Raw genomic sequence first — 19,629 nt, 5'->3', positions numbered from 1 at the left:
GCATAAGGAAAGAAGAGAAGAGAAGAAAATTTTGAAAAAGCATTCGTACATGTTTCATCTGTTGTGTAACAGTTAAAGTCGGAGTGATTACATTATTTTCCAAATAAACACACAAAATACAAGTCTGCCAAAAGGTCTTAACAAGCAAGGGTTAGCAGGTGAGCATGTTGCGCAGTTTCTGGAAGTCCAGCATGTATGGGCAGGAATATGTACATGTAATGACTTGTTTACAATACAATACTGTATGGTTACATGATGCAATATTGCATCATCAAAATTTCAATACAGGAAAAAACCCACAAATTTACAATAAGTTATTAAATTTAAGATGTCATTTAAAAGATATGTATTTTATAATTTTTTGAAATGATGCAATTTAAAAAAAATATAAAAGTGTTAAAGAAAGTAGATTTCTAGGGGGGCACTAAGTAATTTTTTTTAAAGGGGGCAGTAGGCCAAATAAGTTTGAGAACCTCTGGGTTAGATCATCAGGTGAGTTCAGGACCTGTCAATTATTTATGCCTTCAAATGAGCTAAGATAAGGAAAAATATCTCAGAAAAGGAAGTGATAATTTTGCAGGTGGGCTAATAGTAAGAAAAAAATTTTTTTTAAATGAGTTTTTAAAAATTTAACAGAAAATTTAAGTGCTTACTATGTATGAGGTTCCAGGGATACAATGGTTAAAAACAAAGATAATGTACTAGCTGTGTGACCTTGGGCAAGTCACTTAACCCCAACTGCCCTGCCAAAAAAAACCCCCAAAACAAAACAAAACAAAAAACCAATGAGATAAAGATAGGTAAAAGAGGGATAACACTAGCCTTATTTTCTGATGATATGATGGTTTACAGCAAAATTTTACTTGAAAACCTAGAGGAAGCATAAAGATACTGAGACAATAGCTTCAGCAAAGTAGTAGGCTACAAAATAAACCCTCAAAACCCAACAACATATGTAATAATAACAATATTCAAGAGGTTAAGAATAGAAAAGGAAATCTCATTCCAAACAAATGCCAAATGCACATAATTCTTGAGGATCAACCTACCAAAGCACACAAAATACTTGTGTAGGTTCAATTACAAAGTGATCATTAAAAAACCCACCATCACCACCACCACCACCAAAAACACTTTGAATAGCTGAAGGATTATTCAATGTTTCTGGTTGGGCTGTGCCAATATAATAAGAAAGATAATTCCACCAAAATTAATTTATAGTTTTAATGCTATACTAGTCAAATTATCAGAGGGATACATTGCAGAACTTGATAAAATAATAACAGAATTCATTTGGAAAAATAAAAGATCTAGAATATCAAAGAAAATAGTGAGAAAAGGTAACAATGAAGGAACTTCTCGACTTTAAACTATATTATAAAGTAGTAGTCATCAAACCATCTGGTATTGGTTAAAAAATAAAGGTGGATCAATGTAACAGACTAGGCAAGAGAAAATCAGAAACAAGGGACCTCATTAATCCAGGTTCAACAAACTGGAAAATATAAATTACTTAGGAAAGAACTCCCTCAGAGTTCTTGGAAAACTGGAAAGTGGTCTGGCAGAAATCAGGCTTAGAACAGTACCTTCTGCCATATCCTACAATACATTCTAACTAGAAATGTGACCCTAGTATTAAAGATCATATCATTTTAAAAAATGAGAAGCAGATCACATACTTCTCACAGCTATAGATAGAAGATTATTCTTGCTCAAACAAGGGATAGAAGCAATTACAGAAGATGACATAAATTACTTTGATTACATGAAACTAAACAACTTCTGCACAAACAAAATTAATGCACCTAGGGTAGGAAAGGAAGAAGTTAGATGGGAAGAAAAAAAACCTTTGTATCAAATTTCCCTGACAAATGTTTGTTATCTAAGATATATAAACAATTAACGTGCATGCATATAATTAAAAGCCATTTCCCAATAGATGAGTGGTCAAAATATTTGAACCAGAAGTTCTCAAAAGATTTGTAGACTATTAACCACCACTTGAAAGAATGCTCCAAATCGCTAATGATGAGCAAAATGAAAATCAAAGCAACCCTGAGATTTTACCTCATACCCTGTAAACTGACAAAGATGACAAAATATAGGAATAGTTAGGGATTGTGGGAAGATAAATACATTAGTGTATTACTGGTGGAGAAGTTGTGAATCCAGTACAACTATTCTGGAAAGGAACTTGGAATTATGCAAATAAAGGGACTAAAATGTCCATAATCTTTAACGTAGAGATTCCATTACTAGCTTTATAGCTCAAGGAGACCATTGATAAGAAGAAAGTCCCCATATACACCAAAATATTTATAGCAGCATTTTTTGTGATAGCAAAAAATTTGTGAGCTCAGCTCATTTCTCTGCACTATTTTTGAAATTTCTATGACTTCTTTACCTTAGGAGGCTTATTAGTGAGATAAACTCATCATCCTGTAAGATTTCATCAGCCTTAGTACTTTACCTTATTACTCCCCTCTGCCTCTCTAGAGGGTGGGGCCATAACTTCCAAACCTCCATTTGTGCAGAGAGCTAAGCTCAGACATTTCCTCATTTCTCATCTTGCTCTACTACTTTGAGACTTTTTTGACTAACTTCTCAATTTTCCCCCCACCCCTATTGGGTACCTTCTACTTCCCCCACCCCTGCTTTTTTTTTTCAGTTTCCTTTTATGTGTCTTCCCCCATTAGACAGTAAACTCCTGGAGGGCAAGAGGGGTTATTTGTTTGTTTGTTCATGCATTCATTCATTTGTTAAATTATTTAATAATTTTTATGTTTTTGTCACCAGCACTTAGTACAGTGCCTGAAACACAGGAACTTAATAAATGTTTATTTATTATTGACCATCAGTTGGGGAATGGCTAAACAAATCACAAATCATGGTACATTAATATAACAGCATTTTACTGTGCTGTAAGAAATGACAAGTATGATGAATATTGAGTCAGGGAAAAACCTAAATGAACTAATGCAGAGTGAAGTAAGCAAGCCAAGAAAATAATATATACAATGACTGTACTAATGTAAATAGAAAGAACCACCAAAAAAAATGAATGTTGTAAAATTATAAAGAACAAGCATGGCTTGAAAGAAGAGATATGAGGAGGTCTACAAGTGTTGTACATTGCACATAGATTCATACTTTTTGATATATTGATCTGTTATGTTGATTTTTTACTCTTTTTCTTTTGTCTTGAAAAATACTCTTTGTTATATGGAATGGCTCTCTGAGATGGGGATGGAGAGGGATGCTGGGGGAAATTATGGTGATGTAAAAAAACCCAAAAGAAATCAATAAAAACTTATTTTTTTAAAACAATAGCACAATTCTTGACCTCATGAAACTTTCAATCTTTTATAATTAGAGGGAGCTGATGTGACAATAATAATGACATAATCTAATATTTATGTAGTACTTTTAAGTTTTTATATAATTTTCCTTACAACTCAATAAGGAAAGCAATATAGGAATAATCCTCTTTTTCGGATGAGGAAACAGTCTCAGAGTGACTTATTAGTAGTCACAAAATTAAAAATTGCTAGAGTCAGAATTTGACATCAGGTTTCTTGACTCTAAGTCCAGTGTTCTTTGTAGAAAGTCTTAGGATAAAAAAAAAAAGTCTTGGGATAAAAATGGTACCACCGTTGAGGTCACTTGACCCTACCTCTCCTCCCTGTAGACTAGGCATAAGTATGCTCTTATAAGCTGAGGTGAAAGAGCTAAACTTTCTCAACAGATGAAAACAAATGGAACAACTATCTGGTGAATGTATATAATTTTTTAGAAAAAGAAAAGAAAATACAGTGGAACAGAGAAAAACAGATCAGAGCCAAAAGTAGGATTTCAAGGAGCTAAAGACAACTCCAGGAGGGCACAGGAGATGATACCTCTAAATTCCAGTGGCTCTCAGTTACCTCCAAGATCAAATACAAAATCCTCCATTTGGCTTCTAAAGTCCTTTACACCCTGGTTTCTCCCTACCTCTCCGTTTTTCTTATACCTTCCTTCTTTCTACATTTTCTATGAGCAAATAACACTGACCTTGTGTTTCTCAAACAAGATATTCCACTGCCCAATTCCAAGCATTTTCCCTGGAATACTCTCCCTCCTCATATCTACCTGGCTTCCTTCAAGTTCCAGCTAAATTCTCATTTTCCAAAAGAATTCTTTCCTCATGCCCCTTAGTGTTAGTGCCTTTCCTCTATTAATTATCTTCAATTTATCCTATGTATATATCTTGTTTGCACATAGTTGCTTGCATGTTGTCTACCCCAATAGATTGTGCTCCTTAAGGGCAGGGACTGGTTGTTGTTGGTTGTTGTTTTACCCCTTTGTATTTCCCCAGAGCTTAGCACAGTGCCTTAGCACATTGCAAGTGTTTAATAAATATTTGTTGATGTGAATGACAGCCATTCTCAGCAATACAGTGATCCAAAACAATTCCGAAGGACTCATGATGAAAAATGCTATCCACCTCCCGAGAAAGAACTGAGAGAGTCTGAAGCATACTTTAAAAAAAACTTTCTTTATGTCTCTTGGGTTTTTTTTTTTTGGTCTGTGTTTTCTTTCATGACATGGCTAATATGGAAATATGTTTTGCATGAGCGTGCATATGTAGTCTATATTGAATTGCTTTGCCTTCTCAGGGAGGGGGGAAAGGGAAGGAGGGAGAGAATTTGGACCTCAAAATTTAAAAAAGTAATGTTAAAAATTGTTTTTGCATGCAATTGGAAAAATATATTAAAAAAGTGCTCGTTGACTTGACAACTTGGTAGGTCTGAGCAGAAATCTAGGGGAAAAATCTTTGAAAATAAGCAAGGGATGTGCCTTCTTTACCCAAAGGCAGGACCCACAGGGGCTAGGGTGGTTTCAGAGCAGCCTAGAGTCAGAGAAGATAACCTGGGGTCTATACCCACAGGATTGGAAATATAGTTCTGGCTTGGTGGAGTATCCTACCAGACCTAGTGGTGGTGCCAACCCAAGTCACCTTGGGACCAGAAGTGTAAGCTTGGTCTAATGTCCAACCCAGAGGATGGTGAGGAGGAATAAGGCTGGATGTGAACTTGTTCCACCCCCACCCAAATCTGCCTCAGTCAAGTCCATCTAAGGCCATTCGTTCCTTAGTCTGGTGCCTCACATAGGCAAGGCACAGCGCTAGACGTTGGCTATGTCAAGTTACGTGTGACAAGGTCCTTGCTCTCAGGGAGCTCTGAAATCTAATAGGGGCAAAAGTCATGTACATAAGTAACTGTGAAACAAAGGATAATGAAATAATAGTAATGACATCGACTGATATTTATGTAGTTCTTTGAGGTTTGCCTCAAATATTATCTCACTTGAGTCTCATTACACTTCTATAAGGTAAGTGCTACAGATACTAACGTGCCGCTAAGTGGGACAGCGTCTGACTTGGAGTCAGGAAGACCTGAGTTCAAGTCCTGCCTCAGATGTTTGCTAGCTGTGTCTCTCTTGACCTCAGTTTCCTCATCTGAAAAATGGGGGCAATAACGGCACCTACCTCTCCAGATCTTCGTAAGGATCCCATGAGACAACAAAGATCACTGCAAACCTCGAAGCACCAAATAAACGCCAGCATTATTATTATTATTATTACTGTACAGAGTTCGAGAGGTGAAGCGGCTTGCCCAAAGTCACACGGCTATAAGAAAGGTAGGTCAAGCAAAACTTGAGGAGGAAGGGGTCCTTTTCTCTTGGGGAGAAACACACTTCATGGAGGCGATACCGCCAGAGCCGGAAGGAAGAAAAGGCCCGCCACAGGCGGAGGTGCGTCAGGGAGGATTTCAAGAGTGGGGATGTCGTAAGAAAGCCAAAGGTACGAACAGGGAGAGTGGCTGGACGACCATCCATGAAGAGGAGCCGTAGGAGCCAAAGTCATTCAGAGCCAAATGATAACCTTGAATGTTCGGGGCTTTAACCTTTGTTCTGTAGATAACAGTCATTGAACGGAGTCAGAGGGAGGCTCTTTAGGAAGATACCTAAGGATCTATGAGAGACGGATTCGAGAGGGGAAAGACTGGAGGTGGCAACAACCATTTGCTACTAACCTAGATAGACAATGCAATTTAGGTGAAAAGAGAAGTAGGTCTGTATAAGGCTAGTAGGCTTGGGGATAGACAGGAGGAGTCAGATGGAAAAGACAGTGAAGAGGAAGATTGGGCAACTGATTGGATATTGGAGGTCAGGAAGAAGGAAGAGTCCAAGACAATTCCAAGGATATATTGGGTGATGAAAAATCAAATACAATCCAGAGAAATAGTAAAGTGAGGTGCAGGTGATGGGAAGGTAAGAGGAGGGGTTCGTTTGGGGGGGGCAGTCTGTATCTACTTCATTACACAGACTCTATGGTCAGTAATTTTGCCATCCTGACATTTCTGTGTTTATTTTTTTATTAATTCCCTAGGAAAGGTTTCTTTAGGAAAATGTCAAGCTTTGTAGTTACACCTTGAAGACGTTACGTGATGGGGATCAAGGGCAAGGAATGTGGAAAGTCCTGAGAGCCCGTGAGTTGAGTGTGGATAGAGATAATAGACATGGAAAAGCTGGACAAAGAATGAAGGGAAAGTTGAGTTCTCTCTCTCCTATACTAGGAGCCCTATACTAACGGAAAGAGCACCGGCCCCAGAGTCAGGAGATCTCGGTGTAAATCCTGTTTCTGATGCTTACTCCAAGTGTGACCTTAGTTAAGTCACTTGACTTCCCTGGGTATCTCCTGCCTCACCTGGAGGAAAATGAAGGGGATGGACTAGGTAGGGGGTAGATTAGAGAGCCTCTGATGCCCCTCCCAGCTTTAGATATATGGTCATATGCCTATGATATTATATATACAGCCAATTCTTTCTCTTTTGGAGAGGAGGGAAAAGTTTGTGTTCTGGGCCTTTTTCTTACTTCTTTATATTTTCCCTTGGTGGTTTCATCTACTCCCACAAACTCAACGATCATTATAAATATAGGATTCTTAAATCTCTATCTCCATCCCCAGTCTCCCACCTGAACTGCAAAGCTGCTTCTCCAAATACTTTGAGAATATCTTTTCCTTCACGTCCTACTGACACCTCACACTCCAAGGATCCCAAACTAAATTTATCTCCCCATCCTACTTCTGCCCCTCTTTTATTTGATTTCACTATTCCTGGCAGTTATGGTGTAGTGAAAAGTAGTCATAAGGCCTGGGTTCAAATCCTTATACTGCTATTTACTACCTATGACCTTGGGCAAATCACTTCCCTGGATCTGTTTCTTTTTCTGTAAAATGAGAACCTTAAGTTAGATGACTATGATGTTCTTCTGGCTCTAAATTTATGATTCATTTACCCAGACTAACATCTGGGAGTCATCTTTGACTGTTCCACTTTCCTCATTATCATCTCTATGCTGACAATTCCCAAATCTATTTTTCTAGCCCTAACCCCTATATTAATCTCCAGACTCTCATTTCCAGCTGGCAGTAGGTGGTACAGTGGCTAGAGCACCGGGCCTGGAGTCAGGAAGATCTGAGTCCAAATCTGGCCTCATACACTTATTAGCTGTATGACCTTAGGCAAGTCACTTAAGTCCTGTCTTTCCTCAACTTTAAAATGGGAATAATAATAGCACTTATATGAGCCTGGAATCAGGAGAATTCTTCTGAATTCAGATCTGGCCTCAGACACTCAGTAGCTGCGTGACCCTGTTTGCCTCAGTTTCCTCATCTGTAAAATGAGCTGGAGAAGGAGATGGCAAACTACTCCAGTATCTCTGCCAAGAAAACCCCAAATGGGATCATGAAGACTTGGACATGACTGAAAATGACTGGATAACAACACTTCCCAAGGATGCTATAAGGATCAATTGGGATAATATCTATAAAGTGCCTAAGAAAGCGTCTGCTATGTCATAGTCATTTAATAGATGCTTGTTTCCTTCCTTCCAATTAGACACCTCAAACGGGATATCCACAGACCCCTCAAATAGAACATGTCCCAAACCGAACTCATTGTTTTCTCTCAAACCCTCTTTGCCTTCTGAACTTCTCTATTACTGTTGAAAGCACCATCATTCTCCTGGTCACCCAGACTAGCAACCTGGGTGTCCTCTTTGACTCCTCACTTTTTCACCCCTTCCTATCCAATCTGTTGCCAAGTCCTGTTTACCTTCATAACATCTGTAGTATGTTTTTTTCTTTCCTCTGATGCTGCCCCCACCTTGGTACAGGCCTTCATCACCTGCCTGAATCATTTCATTAGCCTGCTGGTTGGTTTCCCTGCCTCCATTCTCTACTCCCTCCAGTCTATCCTCTACTCAGCTCAAATTAGGCTTCCCAAAGAGCAGATCTGACCATGCCACTTCCCTTCTCAATAAACTCCATTGGCTCCCTATCATGCCCTGTATCAAATATAAAATCCTCTGTTGGCATTCTAAGCCCTTCATAACTTGGCTCCATCCTGCCTTTCTTCTTATATCTTACTCCTTTCTACATACTTTGACACTGGCCTCATTGCTATTTCTTGCATGAGATGCTCTAGCTCCAGAATCTGGAAATTTTCACTCTAGAATACTCTCCCTTCTCATCTCTGCCTCTTGGATTCCCTGGCTTCTTTCAAATCCCTTCTACAAAAAGCCTTTCCTGATGACCCTTAATGCCATCCTTCTATTAGTTATCTCCAATCTCTTCTGTCTATATTTTGTTCGGACATGGTTGCTTGTATATCTCCCCCATTAGACTGTGAGATCCTTGACAACAAGGGACTGTCTTTTGCTTTTCTTTATATCTCCTGTAGTTAATACAGTGCCTGGCACAGAGTAGGCACTTAATAAAAGCTAGCTTACTGATTGACTATATCCAATCATCTTGACTGTTCCCCTTTTCTCATCACCTAAATTCAATCAATCCATTTCTACTTACATATCTTTTAGTCTCTTCTACTCTTTTCCCAGATTATTACCTCTTTCTAATATATCCTGTGCAGCTGCTGTAATATTATCTTTAAAATGCAGCTCCAATAATCCTACCTACCTGTTTAAAAACCTTCAATTGCTCTATTGTCTATAGAACAAAGTATAAATTCTTCAGACTAGAATTCAAAGTCTTTTACAATCTGGCCCCAATCTATCTTTCTAGCTTTATCTCCTACTACTTCCTACTACATATTCCAGACAAAATTGGGTTGCATACATTTCCTCAAATAGATCTCAAGCTTCTCTTTGGCCTTGGTCATGATATATCCCCTAGACTGCAATGGTTCTCCTACTTTTTTGTTGAAATCCTAGCTGCCTTTGTTACACAGCTCAAATTCCATCTCCTTCATGAAGTTCCTCTCATCCCCTCAGCAAGCAGCGACGTCTCCTTCTGAACTTCCAGAACACATCGTCCTTCTCTTATGGCACTTAAGTCATGAATGCACAGGTCTTAACTCCCCTACTAGATTGTAAACTCCTTGGGGGAATGGGCAGTTCTTTATTATCCTTTTCAGCAACCATCAGAGAGACTTGTCTACAGAACATCTTTAGGGCCCCTTACTGCTCCAGGGACCCTTAGGTAAGGCTCCCTCTATTACCCACAATTCCTTCCTTAAATATCCTATGATTCACCATTAAACTCTATTTAATAGAGAATAATAACCAACCCAAGGACTGAAATCCTAATGGTTAGCATCAGTAATAGGATGATGAGATAAAAATTCTTATTGGTGGTAGTGGTGGTGGGGAAATAGAGAGGTACACTTCTACTTTCCTTTCTCCTGAAATCTCAAGTAGCATAGTGTAATGGAAAGAATAATGGACTTAGACTCAGAAGGTCCAAATTCAAGTCCTGGCCCTTCTATTTCCTAACTCTATGAGTTTGGAACTCCTGGCATGTCATTAACCTCTCTGAGCCTCACTTTTAAAATCTGTAAGATGGGAACATTAATACCTACGTTACATACCTCATAGGGTTGTTGCGAGGAAAAGTATTTTGTAAACCTTAAATCACAGAGATACACGACCTATTATTAGTCCCATGTACTCCATCTCCTACTCTGGGCTCCAGCTGGGTTTTTGTCATTGATCTAATCCCACATGTCTCAAAGTTGGAAACTTAGAAGTCACTTTTGCTAAGTGGGGCAAGTTGAAGGAACACCTTCATCACTTAGGTGAGATATTGGTGGTTGCTAGGTCCTGGAGGTGGGAGGTCATCAGGGACTAGGAAGGGCCAGCTTCAGCTGCCAGAAGAACTTTCCCAGCTAGCTGCAGCTCCTTCCCTTCCCCTGGAGTCTGGCTGTGGGAGCCTGAACAAGGCTCCTGACCCTGGAATCTTTGCAAAAAGTCCTATGCCTTCCCTCTTTTCACCTACCCCTCCCAATCCTGGTCCCTCCCTCCTAGAACAGGGTAAGGCCACCTCAAATTCCAGTTGCTAGACTAAGTTATTAATGACCTTCCTAGCTTTGTGGGGCTATTTTGGGAAGTCACGGCCCTGGTGATTGAGAGTTGGCCAAGCAGGGCTTCTGCCATCCATCATCAGCTGACAGGCCCCAGTAAGGGGTGGAGAATGGGCCCCCAAGAGATCTCTAAGCACTCTTTGAACTCCCCGTTGGGGCACTAGGCAGCAGAGGCCCCAGGTACTGCCTGGACCAAAGTCAAGAACAGCTCTCAGGGGTCTCCAGGATAGGAGAACTCTGAATCCAGGTAACCTCCTGCTCTGAGATACCCTGAGATAGCCCAGCATGTTAGGGGCTGGACTGCCCTGTCTTTTCAAGACAGGCAAAACAGGACATTTTGGAATTTGTTGTTCCAAATAGTTGATTAGGACAAAAGGAAACCCTTCAGTCCCCCAACCCTACATATGTCATTCACAACCCTACATAAACCCAGTGGCACAAAACTTAATAAAACTTTCCACAATTGCTATAACCTGACACAACCCCAGGGCCACACAATGCAGGACCGTACAACCCAATGCAGTCAGTAAATACTATAGTACCACACAGCCTCATGAATGCTATATAATTCCAGCCTTACACAACTTTAACTTTAACTTTTAACACAATGCTACAAAGCTCCAGAGCTATATAACCTTTACTTCAGTGACACAGAAAACATCCCCTCCCCCCAACCCCTAATGAATCTGACACTATATATTGAAAGAATGCTATACAACTTCCCACATACTGCAATACAGTCAGCGCCTGTACTAAGCAATCCAATCCAACCCATACAATCCTATTTAAATTCAGGGTTACACAAACCTACAAAATTCACCAACCCTGAGGCTGATGTCCCATCAGATTCTGTGTTTCCAGCCCCATCTCCTATATCTTCCTAGTCAGATATTCACCAGCTGAGACCCCAACCCCTAAGAGGCTGGATGCCCTTAGTCCTGGCACCTTTGCCAGGGGTCCTACGGTCCCAACCCCCCACCTTTACTCCTTAATCCTGGTCTTTCAAATCCAGCAGTGGCCTCTCCCTTCCTCCCTCGAACCTGGCGCCAGTGTCCCGGTCACAAACTGGAATAGGGATCGGGCAGCATGTCCCAGGGGGCTCTGGCAGCTGCGGAGGCACCAGCTCATGCTGCTGTTGCTGCCCCCAACACACCCCATTCCTTAGCCACTGGCCCCCCACAAAAGTGGGTGGCTCTGGCCTTGGAGCCCTCCTGGGAGAAGAAAGGACTGCCTGTCGGGAAGAAGGATCACCGGCTGCAGTGGGGGGAGGGCAGCTCTTTGGAGGAGGCGGAGCCTCTCCCGACACAGTCCCCCATCCCCCACCCCAATACTTCAAAAAAAGTTTCTCAAAAATAGGAGGGCTCTGATTCTTTCCTTGGTGGGAATATACGGCTGGGGGTTGGAGTGGGGGAGAGAGGGTGAGGGTGGGAAGTGGGAAGAGCTTTCCTTTCTTCCCTTCCTCCACCTCTATTTCTGTTTCCGACTCCCTAGATATTTCGAGGTTCAGGAGGTCAGACTTGGGGGGCATCGTTGTCATGACGACACTACACCTCAGAACCAACAAAACTGGGGTGAGGGGGAGATGACAGGTAATTTGTGCCCGTGTCAGTCTCTGATTCTCTTACCCTCTCTGTTTTTCTCCATGACTCCCTTTCTTTGTCTCCTTCATTTTGATTTCTGTCTCTTTGGGGAAGACCACTTCTTAAGCTTCTTATGTTTTCCAACTTCATTCTGAGGTTGCTGTCACTGCAGAGCCCCCCTGTGCCACCCCTAACCTTGCTCCCTCCAACCCTTCTCCCCCTCACCCCAACCCACAACATTTCAGAAATAAGCCCTTGGGTCCTTCTAGCCGTCTCACCACACCGTCTCGCTCAAAGATTCTGGGCAACGCTGGTGGCACAGAGATTTGAGATGAGCGATTCGCACTCAGGACCCCAGGCTCGGATCCACTTTTACTCCCTTTAGTATCTGAGGCTCCTACTTTACTCTCGTCTTTTCCGGTCTGGAGCGCAGCCCGTCTGCCACACGAGGGCGCCCCATCCCTGGGAACGAGTGTAATCACTACTGGGCAAAAATACCCAGGGCCCTCTCTGCAGGACCTAGGATCTTTTCTCTTTCACCCCTCCACCTCCACCCCTTCTCTCCTGCCCACACAGGTTGAATAAAAGTTCCTTTCTCAAGGATCCAGGCGGAATAGAGAAACATGAAGATCCAGGCAGGACAAAGACACTTCTCACCAGGGGGAGAGAGAACCTTCCCAGGATCCAAGGCAGGGGCAAAGAGACAATTCCTGGAGAAGATACAGATCTGGGACAGTAGGACAAAAAGACAACTTTAGGGAACCTCGAAAACACACACACACACACACACACACACTCGAACACACAGAGACTTGGGACAGTAGGACAGAAAGACAACTCGAGGGAACCTTGAACATACACAAACACACATGTAGACAAACACATAGATCTGGGACAACAGTACAGAGAGACAACTTCAGGAAACCTTGAACACAGAGACACAGACAAAGACACAGAGACCTGGGACAGCAGGACAGAAAGGCAACTCCAGGGAACCTCAAACACACACACACACACACACACACACACACACACACACACACACACATACACACACACTTGGGACAGTAGGATAGAAAGTTTACTCCAGGAAACCTGGAACACACACAGACACACATAGACAAACACAAAGACCTGGGACAGTACATAAAAAGACAACTCCAGGGAACCTCAGGACAGACAGACAGGCAGAAAGACAAACACACAGACACCTGGGACAACAGGATAGAAAGACAACTCCAGGGAACTTCGAACTCTCTCTCTCTCTCTCTCTCTCTCTCTCTCTCTCTCTCTCTCTCTCTCTCTCTCTATCTCTATCTTACACACACACACACACACACACACACACACTCGAACACACAGAGACTTGGGACAGTAGGACAGAAAGACAACTCAAGGGAACCTTGAACATACACAAACACACATGTAGACAAACACAAACACATAGATCTGGGACAACAGTACAGAGAGACAACTTCAGGAAACCTTGAACACAGAGACACAGACAAAGACACAGAGACCTGGGACAGCAGGACAGAAAGGCAACTCCAGGGAACCTCAAACACACACACACATATACACACACACACATACACACACACATGGGACAGTAGGATAGAAAGTTAACTCCAGGAAACCTGGAACACACACAGACACACATAGACAAACACAAAGACCTGGGACAGTACATAAAAAGACAACTCCAGGGAACCTCAGACAGACAGACAGGCAGAAAGACAAACACACAGACACCTGGGACAACAGGATAGAAAGACAACTCCAGGGAACTTCGAACTCTCTCTCTCTCTCTCTCTCTCTCTCTCTTTCTCTTTCTTACACACACACACACACACACACACACACACACACACACACACACACCTGGGACAGTGGGCTGGAAAGATAACTCCAGGGAACCTCAGACAGACAGACAGACAGACAGACACATAGAGACCTGGGACAATAGGATAAAAAGACAACTCCAGGGAACCCTGAACACATACAGAGACAAAGACACAGAGACCTAGGACAGTACAACAGAAAGGCAACTCCAGGGAACCTCAAACACACACACACACACACACACACACACACACACACACACACACACACAGACCTGGGACAGTAGTCCAGAAAGACAACTCCAGGGAACCTCAAACAGACAAACACACAGTGACCTGGGACAGTAGGAATGAAAGACAATTTCAGAGAACCTGGAACACACACACACACACACACACACACACACACAGATATACACATAGACAAAGAGACAAAGACACAGAGACCTGGGACAGTAGGACAGAAAGACAACTCCAGGGAACCTCAGACAGACAGACAGACACATAGAGACCTGGGACAATAGCACAGAAAGGCAACTCCAGGGAACCTCAGACACACACACACACACACACACACACACACACAAACACACAAAGACCTGGGACAGTAAGCCAAAAAGACAACTCCGGGGAACCTCAGACACACACACACACACACACACACACACACACACACACACACACACACCTGGGACAGTAAGATAGAAAGAGAACTCCAGGAAACCTCAAACAGACACACACACACACAAACATAGACAAACACACACAGAGCTGGGACAGAAGGAGCAACACCTCTTTCTTCTTCCCTCTTCAAACCCCAATCAACAAGGGAACAGAAAGACATCCACCACCAGGACAGGGCAGGAGGAACAGGGAGCCTCTCCTCAAGGACTCACTCCTAGGACAGAAAGATTTCCACTGCCCCCACCCTCATCCCAAGACCTAAATAGAGACTAAGAGACTTTCACTTCCAATCACAGATGGAGAGAGAAAGCCAATCCTCTCAGGCCCAATTCCAAAAGAGGAACTAGAAACCTCCCTTTAGGCAGTGATTCTGCTGCCCTTACCCCAGCCTAGTCTCCAGCCAAAATCCAGGAGGGTACAGAAAATCTCCTCTCTCCCCTCCCCCCCCACTTCAGATGGGGACAAAGAAAGTATCTCTGCCTCAGGTCCCTCTCCCCAGGACCTAGTCCTAGAAGACAGATCTCCTCTACACCCAATACTGAGTCAGGCCCAGTCATGGATAACAGACATCTGCCCAGAACAACAGAACCTTCCTGTAACTTTTATAGAAAACTCAGAGCCCCTCTTCTCATCCCTGAGCTCAGATTTCAGCACTGTGGCCAGCGATCATTCTGGGAAGAGTCAGCCCAACAATTTCTACTCCATTCTTCTGCATTTAGAGCTTTGCCTTCATTCTTAGCCTCCCAGTTACCCTTTCCACCTATGAACTTCCTATTTTACTTATACTTTACTGCCCCATCAGTCATCTCTTGTTAGCCCTACAACAAAAGTTAGGGATTATTGTTTCCATTTTCAGAGGAAACAAGTCCAAAGAAAGGAAGCAACTAGCCCAAGATCACCCTTGAATATGTTGAGTGGGTCCTCTCACCCAATATATTTAATCCACTCCTGCCTTTGTATGTTATTCCATTTTTACAGGGCAGAGAGGAGGACCCTCTAATGGGATAATTAATTAATTGGGGAAAATAAATCATTAATAAGGTGGTAATTAAGTCCTCTTCCATCTTCCCCAATTTTTCCAAGGCCCAGGCTAGAAAGAGTAGGAGAGAAGGGACTGGGGTAAAACAATGGGCATCTGGAACCCTGGATTCTCCTCTATCTTTCTTGGGAGACCTGACGCCAGCCTGGTCCTATGGGAGCTGGAGGGAGAAATCCCAATATAGACCAAAAAATCTGATGGGGTTCCAGGATCAGAGAGTAGGTACAGCTAGGTCCTCCAGTACCCCTAACCCCCTCCACTCCAACCCCCTTTCATGATGCCTCATCTTTGTTTTCCCTCACAAAGCTCATGGTCATAGCCATTTTCTCATCTTAATCAGCTTTGCCTTAAACTCATTGAGATTACCTCATCCTAGCTTCTGAGATAGATACATGAACACACACAAATATAGACATAGTGTAAACATATAAGAATATGTACATGAATAAACCTGCCACACAATTGCATGCATATTTATATACATAGCTAATGTGTCTTACACTACAGGGATGTAAGCACTTATATGTACACCCTTCCCCCACACAAATATGTAAGCAGGCACCCCATCCATTCCAGACCTGGTCTTCAGGGTGGATGGTAGAGAGAGTAATGAGATGAACTCTGTGACCTCAAAGGTCCCTTGCTGCTCTGAAGTGTATAAATCTATGGTTTTATAACACACATAGCTGGGCCCATCACCCACATATGTGTATATATATGTATAATATATACACACACATGGAGGTACAAACCTTTCATGAACATGCATACTTCTTCCCACTTTGGGGAAAATAGGAAGTACAGGCAGCAAGGAATAAGAGTGATCGGGCAGGAGGATGAGAGGGAAAAGGGTACAGCCACACAAGACACTGTAGCTTTCCCAGACATGGATCCTCTATACCCCAGACCCCAGGACTCTGAAAAAGGGAGAAAAAACTCCTCATAAAAGGGCTTGGGAAAGAAGGTTCTTTGAAGCTCAGATTTTTGGTCCCAACAATCTCTAAGCACTTTCACAGGCTTGTGAGTCCGGACATGAGGGAGTGTGTGTGTGTGTGCAAGAATTTAGAGCAGGAAGACTGAGAGTCATTGAGCAGATGGGTGCCTGGGTCCCTTCTCTAGTCCCGCATGAAATACTCTTAGACATGGGAGTGGAGTGGAGTGGGGCAGAGAAAGGCAGCAAAGGCAGGACATACACATACACACGCACACACCCATTTACACTGTCACATAGACACGCAATAACATCTCCTAACAGATAGACTGTGATCCCCGGTCTAACAGACGTTAGAAAAGCTCAGAGCTCAGACCACACAGAGCAGTTAGTCCAATCACACTGTCACACACAGAGGTGCACAGTTACAAAGTTTTATGGAGAGGTAGACATCGCGGGCTCCCGTGGACACGATACGGTCCCATGCAATCACATACATCAGCCACCCGAGCCACCCTCAGACATACAACAACACGCTCTGTCACATGGACCTTGCTGTCAGTCACCAGCTAAGGGCACATGGCAACCGGCTCTGGGAAAGCTCCGTCTTCAGTGTCACCAAAAGGGTTGGCTGGCGAACGCGCACACACACACACATGCACACACACAAAGACACACAACCGTTTCACACGTGTGCCTGCTCCTGCTGTCTGTCTCCCTCCCACCCCCACTCCCGTGGGATCTACTTAAAGGGACCCAGGCCCACGGCCTCGGTGCCCCAGCCGGGGGTGCGGAAAGAAGTGGGTGCTGGGGGTCCGGGGTCTGGGGGTCAGAGCTCCGAGCACCCCGCGCCTACTGCCCCCAGCGGGGCCCTGAGCTCACCCGTGAGCTGATCGTAGGAGCCGTCCAGGTCTCGGGAATCGGACAGACTCTCTTTCCGGGCCTGGCCCCGCATGGCCCCCGGCGCGGCCGTTGCCCCGCTCTGCTGCCCGCCCCGGCCGGCGAAGGGGCGCGGGGCCGGGGCGCCCCCTGGCGGTGAGAGCGCGCCGGCCGGTCCCGGGTCCGAGGCCAGAGGCCCCGGCTGCGGGACGCCCCCTGCTGGTTCCGCGTTCCGGCTCCCGCGCGCCCCTCCGCTGGGCAGCCGGGGCCCGAGGCTGTCGACAGTCCTGGAAGAGAGTCAGGCTGCCCGGGAGAGCGGATCCGGAGTCAGCCCGAGCCGCCCAGATCCTCCCGCCCCCTCCCCGCGCCTGTCACCGCCGCCTCCCTCCCTCAGCGCTGCTGGGATTGGTTTCCCTGGTCCCCCCACCTCTACAAGACTGCCCGGGGGAGGGGGCAGAGGACCGCGGGGAGGTGGGAGGTCTTTAACGCCCCCGCTCCCTAAATTGTAGCCACTCAAGACGGGCGGAGAGATGCGTGCCCCTCGGGAGCCTCTCCCTCCTTGCCCTGCCTCCCCCGAGCTCCCCCCTCCCCAGGAAGCCTCAGGTACCTCCTTCCACCTCAGCGGAAGCGGCCCAGGCGCGGGGGTGGGATGCGGCGGCCGCTGGGGTCTCCGTTCTCTTCAAGGGAAAAAGGTTTCATAGCCACCAGTTCTGTCTCTGTCTCCGTGTCTCTGCCCGTCCCTCTATCTCACCCGCTGAGAGTCTCTGTCTCTCCCAGGATGTCTATCTTTCTTAGTCACATCCTCCCACAGCCCCAGCCAATCCCACCCGCTCCCGCAGGTATGGAGGTGTGTGTGGGGGGGGGCGGGGAGGGGGATGCAGAGGAAAAGAAGGCCAAGCCTTAGCACTGACTCAGTGCAGACCAGGGGAAGTGGGCATTTTTAGTTCCTTTTCCCCAAGCTCTAGGACCACCATCTCCCCACTTCCTGACACAGACCCTGTACTCCAGTGGCTATGCTGGAGAGCGCTTCCCTGTCTGACACCACACAGAGAGATTACAGACAGCCGGAGAAAAGCGAGTGAGCCTCAGGTGCAGGATCTCAAAAGTTCTCTGCTTTGAATTTTCTCAAAGCGACCTGATACACGCCCCATACTTTACCATCTTCCCGCATCTGCAACAGCTGCATCTGGGAAGGAGCACAGTGAGATGGAACTAGGTGAGCCAGACTATGGGGAAGGAAAGAAGTCCTTGCTCCTTGTTCCTTCCAGCTCAACCAGAAGGGGCATTTCTCGAGTTCTCACTCTGAGATGCTCTTCCATCCTTGGTTCAGGACCCAAGCCTTCCAGTCTCTGCTCTCTCCTGCAGCTTAACCCTTTTGTTTAAATTTCCTCTAGATCTCCCTTGGAGAGTACCAGCTGCCCTTTCTAGTCCCTTAAGTGGGACTGGAGACTTTCAGTCCATCTCTGGGGTCCCCTGGCTTGGGGAACCCATAGGGGCAATATTCCTCAGGCCAAGATTAGCCTTGACTGCTTAGGGGCAGCTCCCCAAGGGAAGAACTAAGAGAGATATTGGAGTTCTTTACTGTTAAAACCCGGGGTTCATTTAATCTTTTCAATTGGATTAGATTTCCATCCACTTGATTCAATTAGCCATGGGGGAATTGTACTTGGGAATCTGGGGGTGGGGGTTGGGGTAAGGCCAGGAGAGGAAAGAAGGGGAAGTGGTGGTTCAGGCTCCTGTTCTCAGCTACCATGGGAGCCCAGACCTAGGATCACCCCAGTTGGTGCAGTCAGCTTAGCCCTTTGGCTTCCAGACCAGAGCCTCCATTATTTCCTTTCTCTCCTCTCCCTGCTCCCTCCCCTTCCCCCATTCCAGGTGAAGGGTGTGTGTGTGTGTGTGTGTGTGTGTGTGTGTGTTGGTGGTAGGGTGGGAAAGGTAAAGAAGAGCATGAGGTGAGAGGGGAGAAGTACCTGTGTCCCCAAATACAAAGGGAGATCCAAGAAGACTAAGTTATTGATGACGATGATTAAATATAAGGGACTAACTACAAGGCAGGTCAGTCCAAACTGCTTGCACCTCTGTTAAGCCTGCTGCTGACTTCCAGATCCCTGGTAGGAGACTGTCCCCAGGGCTGGCAGATTTCTGCCAGGCCTCATTCCAGTAGAGGGGAGAGGAGAGCCGTTCTTGAAGGAAAGGTAGGGGAGCAGGATTTAGAGCAGGGGTTGTAGAGGCAGACCCGTCTGGGGAAGCA

At 44.9% G+C, this 19,629-nt stretch overlaps 1 protein-coding gene across 1 annotated transcript in view; it reads right to left on the bottom strand.

The window, feature by feature from the left end:
* Positions 1-11,685, bottom strand: part of KCNIP2 (potassium voltage-gated channel interacting protein 2) — a 31,882-nt gene extending 20,197 nt beyond the window's left edge. The window contains exon 1 of the mRNA XM_036736593.1: positions 11,465-11,685. Coding sequence (XP_036592488.1) covers positions 11,465-11,582 — 118 coding nt within the window. The 5' untranslated portion in view covers positions 11,583-11,685. The remainder of the gene's footprint in view (positions 1-11,464) is intronic.
* Between the last annotated feature and the right edge of the window lie 7,944 nt (positions 11,686-19,629).

Source organism: Trichosurus vulpecula, chromosome 8 (genome assembly GCF_011100635.1).
Source record: "Trichosurus vulpecula isolate mTriVul1 chromosome 8, mTriVul1.pri, whole genome shotgun sequence".
Classification (NCBI taxonomy): Eukaryota; Metazoa; Chordata; class Mammalia; order Diprotodontia; family Phalangeridae; genus Trichosurus; species Trichosurus vulpecula.
Note: the sequence above shows the minus strand (reverse complement) of the source record. Positions and strands in the feature narration are given on the sequence as shown.